Source organism: Grus americana, chromosome 3 (genome assembly GCF_028858705.1).
Source record: "Grus americana isolate bGruAme1 chromosome 3, bGruAme1.mat, whole genome shotgun sequence".
NCBI lineage: Eukaryota > Metazoa > Chordata > Aves > Gruiformes > Gruidae > Grus > Grus americana.
In genome coordinates this window covers 27,392,211-27,408,805 of record NC_072854.1, presented here as the reverse complement: position 1 = coordinate 27,408,805, position 16,595 = coordinate 27,392,211, and the positions used below count along the sequence as shown (strand labels likewise).

Sequence of the window (16,595 nt, the reverse complement as noted above, 5' to 3'; positions counted from 1 at the left end):
TAAGGTGGGACTGTGAACAATGCAAAACTTGGTAATTGTTTCAAACTATTCATGGAAGGAAATTTAAAATTCACAGTCAAAACCTTTGCAATAGACAGTAGAGTAGAAGAGCTATGCTAGTCTGATTAGGAGGAAACGTACTATCCAACTTAATTAAAAAAAAAGCTCAAATTTTGTACTTTTAGTTGTCATATTTATCAACTGTATTTGCAGACTTGTTTCTGGTAACAATATTTGAGAACGCAGCATCATGTGTGAATACTTTGTCAGTCCTGTCTTCCTGTTTCACAAATAGAAGGAGCAGCACAGTGTATTAATGTTGACTGAAACAGATGATGACCACTGGCTGAGATCAGTGGAAGTGCAATACTACACCATATGGACGCACAAATGCGTTTTTCAGTGATCACAACGATATGCTTTGCTTGATGCACTTTATGTTCATGTTATGTTGGTTTGTACCAGTTTTAGTTAATAAGATGTTGTTTACTCAACATTTATATTTTATATCTGCATTTATATACTGAGTTATGAAATACTTCAATTAGAAACAAACCTAAAAACTCTATAGTATATATTTGCAATAGGCCTTGTGAAAAAAATCTTTCTTTCTGAAAGTGTTACTTAGTTTATTTTTAATGTGCCTAGTCTAATTATTGTTGTACTTCTATTTTTAATCTCTCAGTAGATTAAAGCATAAAAATCCTGTTGTATTTCCAGTGCTCAAAAGATCATGTGTTGTGTGGATTTAATACTTGTGAAAATGTTTCATAGAGTACTAAATACTCATTCAAGTTTTATATTGCCTTAAAGTAGGCAGTGCTATAAAATAGCACTCTCTTTATAAGTAATATGTTTAGAAGAAATTATTTCCTGTCAGTCTTTAAGAGAAAAGTGATCAGGAGACTCAGCAAACTTGTTGGTGTGAGTCTATCAAAATTCTTAGCTTCAAATCTAACATTCATGCTTTTTTATTAGTCTGAGTTGCCTCGATAGTAGCAGCGGAACTCTGAACACTGATGGTCTGCTTTTCAAAAGTGTCAGAGTTACAGTCATAAGGGAAGTAAGGACTACTATTTGCTCAGCAAATGATGTCTTGCGGGTCTCGAAATAATACCTAATTTCTTTGTTGCAAATTCTGACATTGACCTGTAAATACATTTATGTGTAAAGTGAAATGGTTATTTAAGTGGGGTGGTTTTTTCTACATAAACAGCTGATGCAGTAAGACTTCGGTAGGCGTATGCCATACATCATTATTTCTTTACAGGTAGGTTTGGTTAATGGAATTAGCTTTTTAGTGATTCTGTATTTCTTCTTCTAATTTTTGAATTGTTGGAGTAAACAGGGCAGAGTCTTGCTGATGGCTTTCTGATTGCTGGAGCTACTATAACAGATGTTGTTAGTCTTGTTCCCACTTGAGGAAGGGGGAGATGACAGCTTTGACAGCACAATATTTTCAATAGTCATTCTTTAATTACACAGTGCTTGCTGTAAGCTCCACCACATTTATTAGACTGAATGCAAGTTTTCCTGTCAATTATAACTTTTTAGGTACACTTTAGGTGTATATATTTTTAACAGACTTTATTTACAACCTAGGTTATCTTCTTCATTCTGACTGACAAGTTATTTTAATTAAATTCAGTCTGTACTACATATTTGGCAGAGTTAATTGCAATTAAGAAGATAAATATGAGAATGGTGCTGTAAAGAAACAGGTAGTTAAAGACTTCTTGAACTTCAGGCAGACTAGTCTGAACTATTCTATTATTCCCAGTTGACAAAGATGATATAAGACATGACAGCATATTTGTTGATTCAAAGCATATCGAAGTCAATGGAAAGATTCCCATTGAATTCAGTCTGGACTGAGGCCACAATAAATGCTGTAATAAACTTGGACCCACTGACCTAATGCAACTTGGAAAATAATGCCTGCTTTTCTAAGTTGTAAAACTAACAGTTCTGTCCTATCTAATTCTCACTTTCTGCCTGTTCCTCATGATTTCTAATTTTAAAGTTTCTGTCTTCACACACTATGTAATTACATTAATTATATTAATTTTCTATAATTATATAGTATCTTTTTTATTTTTATTTTGTCTACAGAGACTTAGGAAAGTACTATGTTTAGATTTTATTTTTTTTTGGTTAGTATCATTTCAAATTTGATAACTTTGGAATATTAAGTGGAGAAAAGGTGCCATACCTTGCTGCCATTTCTTTAAGACTATTTTATAGATGCAATGTTAACAAAGGCAATTTCTTAAAAGATGTAAGGAAATACAAAAGGAGCTGTAGTTTTAATCCTATTATGGACATGAATAGCATGTGCTATAAATAGTTATAAACAGTACTCGGGAGTAATCTGTTTTATGGTTGTATGCTATAGTGACCTTTTTATGGCTATGCCGACACTTTTCTAACTAATTCATGTGCTGATAGACGTTACATACCAGCATTACTCCTCCATTGCAGCTGGTTTGTAAACACAGTGACAGAAATATCTCTGACCAATATGTTGTACCAATTTAAAATCTCCCTGGAGACTGGAAGAGTTGTATTACAATAAACAGATGCTTGTCGTTTGTTAAAATGTCTCTTCATAATTTTTTAATCGTGTATAAATTAAAAAATCTGTTAAAACAGTATGATTCTGAAAGAATTGTCCTGCAGCAAACACTTTAAGGTGCGGTTATGTTAAAGAGTGCAGTAACTATCTTTAAAGCACAAAAGTAGTGGTAGTGCTTATTTATTTGTATTCTAGGACTGATTCCAATGTACTAGTCCTGTTTATGCAGAAAACTCTTCTGAAGAGAGTAATTTCTTCTATGCATTAAAATAATTTTGGGTATTTATTGGAAATTTTTGTGTAGAAACTTTAAACTTGATATTATACTTATTAGTTATCTGTACTAGAAAGTGAGCTTTAATTCTCAGATGAAGTGCTTAGGCGTACGTTTATACTGTCTGTAGAGTAAGAGCTGTGACACACATTGTTCCACCTGTGGTTTTTCCCACTGAGGGAATGATCATACTTCATACTGCAGCTTCAGCCTTCAGCTGTTATGTTCTCAGCTTGGCTAAGATGGATTCTAGAGATCTGGTATGAAACTAAGAGTGAGTCAACTTGGCAGTATGGATATATACAGTACACATCAGATATCCCCTCATGTGGTAATATTACTCAAAAATACATGTAAATATTTGCCCATTTAAATGCTTGTGCATTTAGGAGACCGGAGACCTTCACGTCAGTTGCAGAGACTGCAATATGCACATGCTTAAAAACATCACTACCTTCTTTCTGAGTACCAGAAACTAGATTTTCTTAGTATTAATCATAGAACTGTTTTGGTGCGAAAAGACCTTTAAGATCATCAAGTCCAACCGTTAACCTAGCACTGCCAAATCCAGCACTAAACCATGTCCCTAAGCACCACATCTACATGTCTTTTAAATACCTCCAGGGATGGTGACTCAACCACTTCCCTGGGCAGCCTGTTCCTGTGCTTGACAACCCTTGTGATGAAGAAATCTTTCCTAATATCCAATCTAAACCTCCCCTGGTGCAACCTGAGGCCATTTACTCTCATCCTATCACTTGTTCCTTGGGAGAAGAGACCAATACCCACCTGGCTACAACCTCCTTTCAGGTAGTTGTGGAGAGCAATAAGGTCTCCCATCAGCCTCAGCCTCCTTTTCTCCAGGCTAAACAACCCCAGTTCCTTCAGCTGCTCCTCATAAGACTTGTGCTCTAGACCCTTCACCAGCTTCGTTGTCCTTCTCTGGACGTGCTCCAGCACCTCAATGTCTTTCTAGTAGTGAGGGGCCCAAAACTGAACATAGTACGCGAGGTGAATAATATTGCAGTGAGCCTTCCTGTAGAGATGGTTTATCAATATTTGAACATTTTAGTTATACAATTTGATTTTTAGTGTATTTTTAGGTGGGAAAAAGTCAGTTTACTATAACAGATGATTATTCAAAATAATTTCCAATGAGTTGTTTTATGTTATTTTGAACAAATGATGTACAGATACATTTCAAGTATATTAGCTAATATACTACTGCTTGGACTGAAAAAAAGACATTCTGAAAAATTACTGGACTTGATAAAGTGTGTGTGACAGAGAGAGAGAAAGAGAGAGAATCCAGTTTGGCTCTGTCTGGGTAGCTGATCTGAGTTAGAAAGTTTAGAAGTTCTTTAATCATTCTTTACTTTCCCTGTAAGTTTACTACATTATGTGTTTGCTTAAGTGTTTAATCTAATTTGATCTGATCTAATACTTTCCAGGTATAGTGGGTTACTTCACCTCACTAAGAAGAGAATAACCACTAAAGATGTTGAAAGTTATACAGTAGAACTGATGTAAAATAGGTATGCCTTAAGTGATTAACATTCACTTCCTTTGACATCTGGTATTTAAAAAAGGACTCATTTGCATTCTTTTGGATCCTGATGTCAATAATAGTACTTAGAGCATTCCTGAACTTGTGTGCTAATTTCTTACATCCAAGAAACACTTTTTTGAAGCAGGAGATGCTTGAAGAGAATGTTTGGGCTAGTATATGTTGTGTATTGGGCTGACGTCTACCATTTTAATGCCAGGAAAGTTGGTGTTTATCCTTCCTGTAAACAATGTTTCACATGTGCTGATTAATCTTGAAACAGCAACATCTCTCCATTATTCTTGCCTTACAGTTTTCTTCTTAACTCCCACAGTTTTCAAAGAACAATTCAAGACACTGTCAATCCTTCAGTAATATAGATAACATATTCAAAATTGCATCTTTAGCAAAATGGATTTTGTATATTCCTCAACAGAAACAGTATGCCTAGGGTCAGAAAAATAAATATATGCGTAGTGAAATACTTATGAATTTGAACAAACTAGTGACAGCCAAAGTATCCAACAGTGCTTATTGGGTAGCAGTACAATCACATGATTTTGGCCTGATTTAGTCATATATGCATCACCTTTTGACCAAAATATATGACAAAGTACTTGAAATTATTGAAGTAATATTTTTGCAGTTTATTGGGACGAAAGAGCAAAAAATGAAAAAAAAAAGTGGAGTAAACATCCCATTCGGGGATTGTGGCAGAGGAGTTACAAGTAAGCAATATGCAAGATATTTTTTTCTCTTTGTGTTTAAATATTTTGCAGCAATGCCAGCTTTATTATTTGTGTATTTGTCTATGGTAAGTTTCCACTCTCCCACATATTACAGAAGTAGGATATGAAATACCTCAGTTTCTAGTATCTATACTAATAGAATTAAAAATAGTTTAGTAACAATATATGGTCATTTAGACAGTAGATTTTATGCAAAAATACAAGGCATAGAACATATTAATTTAGTTCACCGGATTATAAATAAGAATGCCATTTTTGCATTTCTTTCCTCTGTAATTCAGAGCAGCTGTGTTCAAGATTATTGCTCAGCAGCTCTGTTCAATCACACAGAAAGTGTCACGTATGTTAGACTGAGAAATGCATGAATATGTAATTAATATGTGCCTGTCCTAAGTGGCAAGTCACTAAACACTGTGCTCACTGTGGTCTTTCATTTTGTTAGGTCTCAGAAGCAAGATACGGAAAATCAAGATGGATCTGGATTTTTTGACATTGTTTTAACATATGCTGCAAAATGAAAATGTTTTAAATTTTAAATATTTGTCAGACAATAAAGTTTTAGCTCTAAGATTATCATCTATGGTGAATAAAAGCAGAGTGTGTGTAGGTTATTTTTTTCCCCCATTTATGTGTCTAAATACAAAATTCAGACCAAGCTTTTCAAATTGTACATTGGTAATTCCATGTAGTCATGGGCAATGTTGTAGAAGGTAGTGCTTTACAATGCAATTTCTGTTTGTGTGTGCAATTTCATATTTCATTTTTAGGCACACACATTATCGATTCTCACTGGTTTGTATCATTTCATTTTGATACAACAGTAATATGAAGTGTGATTTGAATTCCTAAATGTACTCAAATGTTGCTGTATAGAGCCCAGGGACGTGGTGTTTCAGGTTTCTAGGGAAAGCGCCCTCTTCTTGGTATGAGTTGTGTCTCTGGTAATGTTCATGCTAGATAATAATCAAAAGAAGAGACGTCTGAATGCCTTTAGCACATCCCCTAAATATTTCTGTCTTCCTTTCCTAACACACTATGAACACTAGGAATTAGCTTTTTGATTTACAGTCTAGGTAAATATCTGCTGGAGTTTCCAGTGACTCTGGAGACCAAACAGAAACTTCCCTTAGCTGATTGCTATACTTAGAAACCAAATGTAGGCAGTAGGCTATGAACGAAGAAGACACTCAGTTAGAATGTAGCAGCCATAAATATTTATTATTTCAGTTGATTTCATTTACACATTGCTGTTCTGTTCTGTGCTTTGCAACATGTTTATGGTGAGTTACTTAACCACAAGTAGAAAGAGGATTACCAAAAGGATGTTTGACTTTCCTTCTTCTGATCCAACTTCAACAGGGTAGTAGCAGCACAGTAGCCAGTTTTCTTGCTAGTCATCATTCTTCAACATATGGGACAAAACAGAGAAAAGATTTGCTGTACCTATGTCCTCAGAAGGTCTGAGGTACAGCCTCCTTGAGACTGCGGTCAGGGTGGTGATATGAAGCAATCTGGCTGTAAGTCCTTCAGGGCTCTAAGTCCTGCATCTGGGCATCTAGTCTACAGTCTATACTCTGATAATTATCCAGAACAGTTTTCATTTTACCTCATATGGTCAAGTAGACTTAGTCTACTTAGTGTTTAGTCCTTCTCTGTGTTATGATTCTTCTCTGATATGAAACTAGTATCTGCATAGGATTATTCATCCTATCATGAAATACTTGTCTCAAATAGAAGGGGTCATTTTCTTCTGAAGTTTTCTATTTCTTTTAACTGGCTTAGACAGTTTAGATCTTTAGATTAGTTAAAGTTAATTGAATTGAACCCTTCCAGAAAATGTGGAAGAGAAAAACAAGCAAACAACTTAAAGCAGGGCTTCTTTGTTATTTTTGTGTTCAAGTGGTAGCTGGGTGTCAGAGTAACCAGTTTCTTGTTATGCTTCTTCCATGTGTTCTTCATGATCAATAGCATTGCATTATTCTTGTGCAGTATGCTCAGTTAGGGTCATGCCAATTCTTCAAGATAGATTGTCACATACCTTATAACATAGAAATAGGAAAAGATATAGCGAAGTTAAATAAGAGAGATCTGCAGTATTTGTGAGCCTTAAAAATCCTTTCATCAGAGAAACCATATTAGTATTGCCTATACTCGATATTCTTGCTATAAAGAAGGTGATAAAGATAGTTTTGTAACTGAGATCAGTTGGTTCACCTCTATTCAGGAAGAAATGAAGACAGTCCTTGTCCACAAAGAGCTTTAAGCCTGAAATTGAGTTGTTGATACTCAAATCTCAGGCATTCAAGTAGATACGGGGCTAGCAAATTCGGGGAAATTTGGTGCGGTTAGTGTTTTTGTATTTTATATATTAAAATTACAGTGAATTGAAGCTATGAAAAGTCTTGTCTGAATACAGGCTAGCTTCCCATCCATAATGAAACAAAAACGAAACAGTCTTTAATCAGAGTGAATTTCAATCCATTTGTAAGGTTTAATTAATTTTTCTGCTAAGATTAAAATATCGTGATGGTATAAGACCTCTCCTTCCCAAACTGGAAAAAAAAAATCATGATAAAAATACGTAATTTTTCATTTGTTCCACATGTTGTTTTATTGGAATTCTTCATTATTATGTATGTTATGACCAGCATTTGGGGTTTTTTCAGACAGATAATTTAAAAATATTGGATATTTGTGCTTAGCCATTGTTCTATAAAGATTACACATCACAAATCAAATAGTACTTTGAGCTAATGAAGCACAAGGAACACAGTGCTTATGGGATCCTGTTCTTGAGTCAAGCTTAAAAAAAATTGACTTTAAGAATTTGACACATTTTACTCATATTGGACCACTATGGAATAAATTACTACAGGACCAGCAAAATCAAGGTTGTAAGATCCACTAAGACCAAGAACGAAGAAATGTACTACAGAAATATTAAACCATTTCAGAAACAACCTTTGGCTCTTATTGTGCAAATTAATTTTTGCTTTAGTAACTAGTTTTAGAAATTAAATTTAGTGTCAGCGATCGCTACATGAGCCAAGGTGTGATTTTCCTACTTTGTGCTCTGGAAGGGTTTGATCCCGGTCTCTGCACCAACTTTTCTTAGCTATTTCTTAAACAGATAAGAACTGCCAAGCAGACTCAGACCAAAGGAATTATCACAGAACGTTTTCTCTGACAATGAATAGGAGTATGTAGAAAATGAATTTTTTTTTGCCTGTTATTTACTGCCAGATTCTGTCTGTCAAATCTTTTGGGACTTCCTTAGCCAAAAATGCATGCTGGCCCATCCAACTTCATAGCCAGCAATGGACCAATTTTCTAGTAATTTTACAGTCCTTTCTGGAACACAGTTTTACTGTTTTCATTTGCTACATCCTGTGACAAGTTTCACAGCACACACCGTATGGAGAAAATGCATGATTTGTTGTTAAAGCTACTCACTCCTAATTTAACTGAGTGGCTCCTTGCTACAGGAAAGGGGGATGGCTGAACATTGCATTCTTCTGCATCAGTGTGACCTGCATGAACAGAGCTGTGATTCTTGTGGTGTCAGACAGCCGGGCGTGTTGGGTGCAAGGAGCAGAGCAGTAGTCAGTGCCCTTCAAGGAGGCTCTGCCGTCCTCAGCCTGCCCTCTCTTATGTGTGCAAGGTGCTCAAACTGTGTGACCCACCATGAGCTTTTCTCCAGAATTTAAGTACTGGAGAAATTTTCAAACATTTTGATGGCATGTAACTGCTTGAATATCAGTGTGCTTACATGTGAGTGTCAAACATGGGTCAGTTTGTGAGCTGTTAGAAGTCAGTGTAAACTTTTTAGACAGACTGGATTGGATGTTGCTTTGCATAGTGCATAAGGCTGGTGCCTGGCACAGCAGGCAGAAGGGAGGACATCGTGGTGTCACCTGCAGGGCTGGGCACTTGGGTTTCGTCTGGATCCACAAAGATTTGACAAGTCTGATACTCATATTATTTTGAAGGGTATTTACAAGAAACAGTGATGCTAGTTTCAGCCTGTGACAGATACACACAGTTTTCATTTTCTATTAGTATTTCCAGCTTTCAAATTGCAGTTTTCCAAGGTCTGTGTTGTTGGCAATGCAACAGGGGTCACTGTGTTCCACATTTAACATATGTGTGTTTTATTTTTAATAGCTGACTTGCCAAAAAAAGTGTTTGCAAACTCTGGTCTTATAACTACAAAAATCTTGGTAATGCGTTTTCCTTTCCTGCGTTTAATTTAAGGCTGCTATGCTAGTCCGGTGGATGTTCATTATGTCTGTGGGAATGCTTCTTTGTATTTAGCCCATTTTTCTGTGTCATGAATTCCAAATACTCAGTAGTAGCAGATGCAACTTGATTGAATTTCTTTTACATGTATTTTGCTATTTTCCCCAGTAGAAAGTTTTATCCATTATCCAAATTGGGTTTGTGTCTTTCATTCTATTAGGAATTATCAAGGATTTTCTGTAATCTTCTAAAAAGTATCTGGACTGTTGTACTTTTATCCAAATTATGGCTTGACTTGTACTTTTTTACATACCTCTAGTAAATCTCTCATGTATCATCAAGTATGCTTTTTCAAGTAAGGATCAGTAATACATAAACAGTCATATTTTTCAGGTGTTTAAAGGGATCTTGGGAACGTCTGGGTAGATAGATATCTTTTGTGAATCTTGTTCTGTTGCTATAATTCATGTAATGTTCTTTAGTGTCTTCCCAGAATCAGAATTGCAGATTTTTCAGAATGGAAGGAACTATTTGATTGAAATATAATTCAAAGAACTCATATACACTAGAAAAAAAGCATCTTTTTATCAGTAGTCATGACTTTTATCTGTTTAAAACCTGATCCTTCAGCTGACTCTGATTAACAGTTACCCTGTTGAAGAAAGAGTAAGGTCAAAATTAGTACCATTCTGGCAATCTTCTTAAAAAGCCTATGATGGACCATTTAAGACTGAAACTCTGACTGCAGTTTCTCAGTGCCTTGCTGGGATTCATTGGTGAGGGTTGTGTCACTGCCTGAATTATGAATGATCATTAGGGTTACAGTTTGAATTTTTGTTGTATAAATGGGCAACAGCCTGGAATGTGACCATCTTTTAACAAAAGTTTCTAAATGTTACTCAATGGATCAATTTTTTTTTTTAATTAATATAATTTAAACAAGGTAGAGTCACAGCAAAATAACCTCACTGACCATCCTCATAAAAAATAAAGTATGAAAGCAGATAGTAGCTTAAACCATAAAATAAACCGTAATATTTACCAATAGTCAACAATAGTAGTAGACAAGCTGGTAGATTTTCCCCCCCCCACATAATGACCTCTGAAATAAAGGGTCTATGCTTACCTTACATTTTACTACTTTTTCATTTTTTTCAGAAGGTCTCACTGTTTAAACAGGAAGTATTTTTATGATAACTTTTAACATCATGATCATTTTTAATAGAGAAAAATGATATTATTTCAGATATTTTTGTCTTGATGTTGAAAGAAAAATGGATAGTTTGAAAAACTGTTCCATAGATATTTGTCTTAGACAGTATTTATCAAATGTTTGACACATTACAAAATAAGTCCAGATGTACTGCATTCAGTGAGGAGCTTGTTTAAAGCGTTATGTTGAAAGAGTACAGTTTTGTATACCTATGCTAAGAAAATAAGATAATAATAAAATAATTATACTAATGTTCTGTCCATCTTCTTGGGGAATTGACTGCAAAACAGTTTGCTCGTAACAGAGAAGCTTTTGGAAATATTCTATAATTTTGCATCTTCCAGAGACAGAATTTGCTGATAATGGATATGTTATCTGTGGTCTAGAAACCCCTACTTTCCATACTAGGGCTATCAGCTAGTACTGAAGAATGAAGTCCTACCAGGCACTGAAGAGATGGGGAATATTAAAGACAGTAGCAGCAAATGAACAGAATAGGCTAATAAATATTCATTTTAGGAGTAAAATAGTTTTTGTTTTGTTCTGGAAAAAGTTTTTATGTGTGGTTTCTCCTCTGTTCACAAGCATAAAATTAAGCATGAGAGGGTTAAAAATAATCCATAATACTAGCTAGAAAAAGTGGGAAAAATATTTTGAGAAATGTAGCTTGTGGCTTAAGTAAAAATGCTTACACCTAGTTGATCTGTATATAAGGCCTCAGGCAATTTACTTAATGGATTTTTTGTGGGGCTGCATGGAAAAAAATCCAGCTGTTTAATATAATCCAAAACAAAAATAGACACTTCATGATTAATGAAAGCTACAAGAAACATTTTCCAGGGATTGTGAAACCATGTTCCTTTTACAGTTAAATCCATTGTATCTGCCAGGTATTATCAAGGAATGGAAGATTTATTTAAATTGCTAAAACTGGGATAAAATAGAATATTTATATGGAATTGTATAAGTGTCATCATTGAAGGTTGTCATCACAATAGGAACAATTTCATGGGTTTGGGTGTTCTGAAGTCCCAGCTGTGGGCGCTGCAGCTGAGGAGGACTGCATCAGGGGATGTAGTTGCATACCCAGATGAGCTTCATTCTGTGGTGAAGCTGATACCCATAGCTAAGCACTGCTATTTATTGCACATAAAGCATACCCATAGCTCCTTTTACCTTTGAATATCCTAGTTTTCACTTATATGTCCTGTGATTCCTAGCCAATGTGAAGACTTTGCAGAAGCTTTTGCTATCTGAGCCTATAGAGACCTATCACGCCAGGCATATAGGAACAAGCAAAGAAAAGAAAAAAAAGGAGATACTTTTTGCTCCAGAGAATGAGACATCAAGGTGTGTGAGATTTGGTCGCCTAGGCATTGGCACCGAGAGCCATTTGAGATTTATGAGGGCAATGCAACATCTGGCATGTATGACACAATTCTTAGAGCAGACTGACATCTTTTTCAAAGGGTAGATCAGCTATCCCACAGCACTTTCAGTGACACCAGAGACGCTTTCAGTTACTTACATGGCATTCAGGTGTCCTGGAGGTACCCTGCAAAGCCTCCCCAGGTCTGTAACAAGAGCTTAGAAAGCTGACAGGCTTCTAGGTACACATAGGTAACACAGGGGGGAAGATAAATGATTGAACAGGCAAAGAAGGCTGAATAAAGGGTAAAGACAGCACTGTCTCAATAAATAAAAAATCTTGTTAGCTGCCAGACTGATACACGATCACATTACTTTTTAGGCACGAACTCAGCAGCGTGTGATAAAACTTGCAGTTGAGAATCTTTAGAATAGACACATTTTTAAACCAAGAAATTAGATTTATAAAGCCAGCTTGCTGGCCTTAAATTTCATGTGATTATAGCACTTGCTGATTAAGGCTAAAATAATGAATATTATTACAGGCTTTTATGGGGTAAGCAAAGACTTCCCATTTAGGGGAAAATTTCAGAGAAAGGAGGAAGGCATTTGAATAAAATGAAGGTAATTAAGAAAGTCAGATTGATGATGTTGAAAGAACTAAGGCAGTAGTAAGGCTTGCAATAAACTGCATTTTTAAATATGAAGAAACACTGAATAAACCTTACATAAAATTTGATGTTAAAGAAGAAGGGGACCAGATTGATTCGGAAGCATAAGATGGTCCAACTCATGTAAAGACACTAAAAAAACTTTACTCATGTAAAGTCACTAAAGCACAGTAGATGCTTTGATTTTTAGTTGTTCTGGCTAGAAATGTAATGCCATGTTTTATTGGTATTATACCTGCATATATGATAAATACAAACCATTTAAAATAAGTTTTCTGGAAAGACAAAAGAAAATCTAGAATTACAAACCCTTTTCCTTATTTCATATGAACAAAATGTTGCTTGATAGCTTTGCAAAGGACATCCCCAAAGGCAATTTTTTTCCGTAGGCCAGTGAATCATGAATTATTCCATAGCATTGAATCTGTTACTCCCAGTGGGTGGCAGTTTTCCCATTTGTAGTAGTTCCAAACATTGTGTTTCCCTTAGTGGCAGAAAAATTGCATGATGAATCTGTTTCATATTAAGTTTTGATTAAACACAGGCGTTTGTGATAAATTTAGTTACAATATACTCTTCACAAAAATTACATTTTTATCTTAAAAATGGAGTAAAACTAGTTGCCTCGCTTCATGCTTTAAAGTAAGAATACTTTTTTTATAATTAGAGTAAGGTTTCTTTGATAGTTTAGTTAGTGTTATGTCATCCTATTAAACATAACTTCCTTTTAAAAGTGCCTTATTCCTCGTGGTGGACAAAAATATGCTCAGATTCTGAGCATGATTTGTACTGCTTGTGAAACCTCTGTTTAGGAACAAGACACACTACCAAAGCTTGGTCTGGCTTTTGATCTAGAAGTATAGGCAAGAATCTCAGGATATCTAAACTACTTTTTAACCTTGTCTTCTGGGAAAGTGCAAATAATTCTAATTGACATAACCAGAGATTATCCATGTAAAAGGAAGTGATTGGGACTAGATAATGAGAAGGAAACCAAATTTAATTTTTTAGGCATCGTGGTGCTGATCCTACAGAAATTAGTCTTTGTAATTACTGAACCGTGGAAGCTGTACAGAAAAATAACTCTCATAGGAAAACCTCATTCTTTATGATCAAATTAGCCACTTCATTCTTCTCCTTTTGTGCCAACTGACGTGTGGAGAACAACTGAAAATCTCCACCCCATGTATTCTGGGAATCACTCACATTAGCATAAGTGATAGATTCATTCTTAGCTGACAATGTCAGTGAGCCATAAAAGGGTTTTAAGGGTCTGGAGCAGCTCCCACTGCAATAAGAGCCTAAAAGTTCCATGTACTTCAGTAGTGCAGAGTCAATCAGAAGGAGAAAAAAAAGGGGGAAAAAAAAAAAGGACTATGACTTAGTTTTACGATTGCTGTTTGAGTTTTATTCTTCTTTTATATCAGTGGCAAAGTTAAATGTCTTGTATCAGCAATTTCTGTTTTGTATTACAGATACAGATATTTATAATTTAGTTTTGTATTTTACAGCTACAGAAATTAACTGTTAAATAATTATACTGAGAACTCATGGACAGGTCTGGAAGTTCCTAAACGTGGTGATAAATACGCCCTATTTCCCATCTTTTTATTTGTGCAAAAGATATAAGATGCTTTTGCACAAAAGTTTAGCAAGAAGAGTTATGTTACACAGTGTGAGTAGAAGTCTCAGAATAAGGCATTGTTTTCCAGTTCTTTTTATTATATTCTTTGATCTCTTCTTTTAATGATAGGTACATTGGAATTTTGATGACCTGTAAAAAGCTCAGGACGTCATTGTTAACTCATGTGCCATTGACCAATGAACTCTTTCTGCTTGATGGGGTCATTATTAACTAGAAGCTGGGTGTAAACTGCAAAACAATGGAACTATATTTTCCAAGCCAGTGTTGCACAGATGTAATCCATATGGAAACTATCAGGTTATTCCTGGTTGTTACATTCGTGTTAATTTTTTTCCCACAGAATGCATTTGGTTTGGTGGTGTCTAGAACAGTCCTCTTGTTTTCAGTGTAGCATATTAATTTCAATATTAGATTAAAATGTAAAGTCTGTAAGCCAAATTCTTGCTGCAGATTAATGATGATACAAGTAAGAACAGTGTCTGACCAATAAATTCGAGCAGTTTTACTTGAGAGAAAAAATAGATTAACTGAATGTAGACTACAGTTATAAGTATATATGGAGTTTTGTTTTAAAATGGAATTACATTCGATTAAATGATCACCGTAAGAAAACTGAGATATACGGTAGAGCTAAATGAGCAACGATGCTGAGGAAATGACAGAGACAAGTATTAGTGGAGGTGGAAGCTAGCATACATCAAATATAATTATAGCTATCTCTTGTGTTCTGTTACAATCACTGCATTTTAGATAGAAAAATAGGATTTGTCATACTCAAGGTCCCATTGGCGAGGACTTTCACTCTATCTTATGCAGGAAATCTTATGGATAATGAAAAGTGGTTTCTTTCCCTGCATCAGTCAGGGTTTTCAGTAAAGCATTGCAGCTCTTGGTGGGCAACCAGGAGCATGTGAGCCTGCCCAGCAGCAGACGTGGACTCCTGGCAGGAAAGCACTGGAGAGCAACTGAACATGAGTGTCTCACTGTATCCCCAGATTAAATAGTTTGCATCTTTCCAGCTGAAGCTCTCTTCTCTTATGTGGTTTTTTAATTTTCTATTTCCTGCCCATATTTTGAACCCCAATGATATGGCAAATGTTAAATTTATGAGGACATGAACTGGGGGGTTATATATCATTTTCTGGAGAAACTATTCCATATATTTAAAAGATTTTCTTTTTCCTCCTCAGGGAATTCCTGGAATCCCTGGAAATCAAGGAGCAAAAGGACAAAAGGTATTATGAACAGTTCAAAATACAGTTAAAACCTGTGCATATATATATTCCCATTCCAAACTAAGTGTTCAGTCTGTGCTTAGAGTAGAGTTTTCATAGTGGGGATTCAGAACATCAAATCATGCTGTGAATGAATGCACACATGCTCCAAATTCTTTGTGGCATGTTTGAAAATCTCTCATTAGGTTTTATTTCAACTATTCCAGAAGGAATGAATAATTTAAAAGTAGCAAAGTTAATTTTATAATACTTTGAAAAAAAATCCTAACTAAATAAATCTGCATAATTAAAGAATATTTAGCAAATTTGTTAACTTCACCTATGTTATATCACAGGATTCTTCTCTTTATGTAAAAAATATAGGGTGAAATTGGACCACCGGGTCAACCAGGAGCAAAAGGGTCACCAGGGGAAACTGTAAGTTTGCAAAATAGTGTTGTTATGAACAAATGATGCGGTCATTCTCTACTTGTAATAAGCAAAGAAGCAACGGCAAATACAGCAGCAACCTAGCATTTTCAGGTTGGAAAATACAATCAGACTAAGTCTAATCTCTGAATTCCCCCCAAGATATTATATACCCACTTTTCTTTTAAAATTGATGATTTCCTGACTGCAGTTGATAAACAAATCCAGCAAACACATTAGTCTGAATTTACTCTCTGAATTAATTAACTTTAAATTAACTTTGAAAGTACTCAAGTAAATTTATTTTGAAAGTTAAGACCAACTTAAATATTGTCCTAGTTTGCAGTGGATTTCTGAAGATGAATTTCAGGATGCTTTTGTGATAGTGCTCTTTTGACAGAGACTGTGAGAATAGCTGAGATCACTGAATTCTCAGACTGCTTAAAGAGAGATTTTTATTTTGGAATGAAGGAAACAGAGAATAATTCACTCTTTTTGGACAGTCCACCTTACAACATCTTTGTTACTGTCTGAGTAGGGTGATTTCCATGTTCTTTATAATTTATATAAGCTGTTTACTGTGACTTTTTATTTAGTTAAGCTATGTCACCCTATATTCGACCTCAAGCACATCATTATAGACTATTACTGCTAGAATGAAGTAAATACTGT

General features: G+C 35.2%; 1 protein-coding gene across 1 annotated transcript in view; it reads left to right on the top strand.

Moving 5' to 3' along the window:
* The window catches only part of COL21A1 (collagen type XXI alpha 1 chain), a 114,413-nt gene that overhangs the window by 72,795 nt on the left and 25,023 nt on the right, over positions 1 to 16,595 (top strand). Inside the window, exons 18-19 of the mRNA XM_054822413.1 lie at positions 15,471 to 15,515; positions 15,879 to 15,932. Coding sequence (XP_054678388.1) covers positions 15,471 to 15,515; positions 15,879 to 15,932 — 99 coding nt within the window. The remainder of the gene's footprint in view (positions 1 to 15,470; positions 15,516 to 15,878; positions 15,933 to 16,595) is intronic.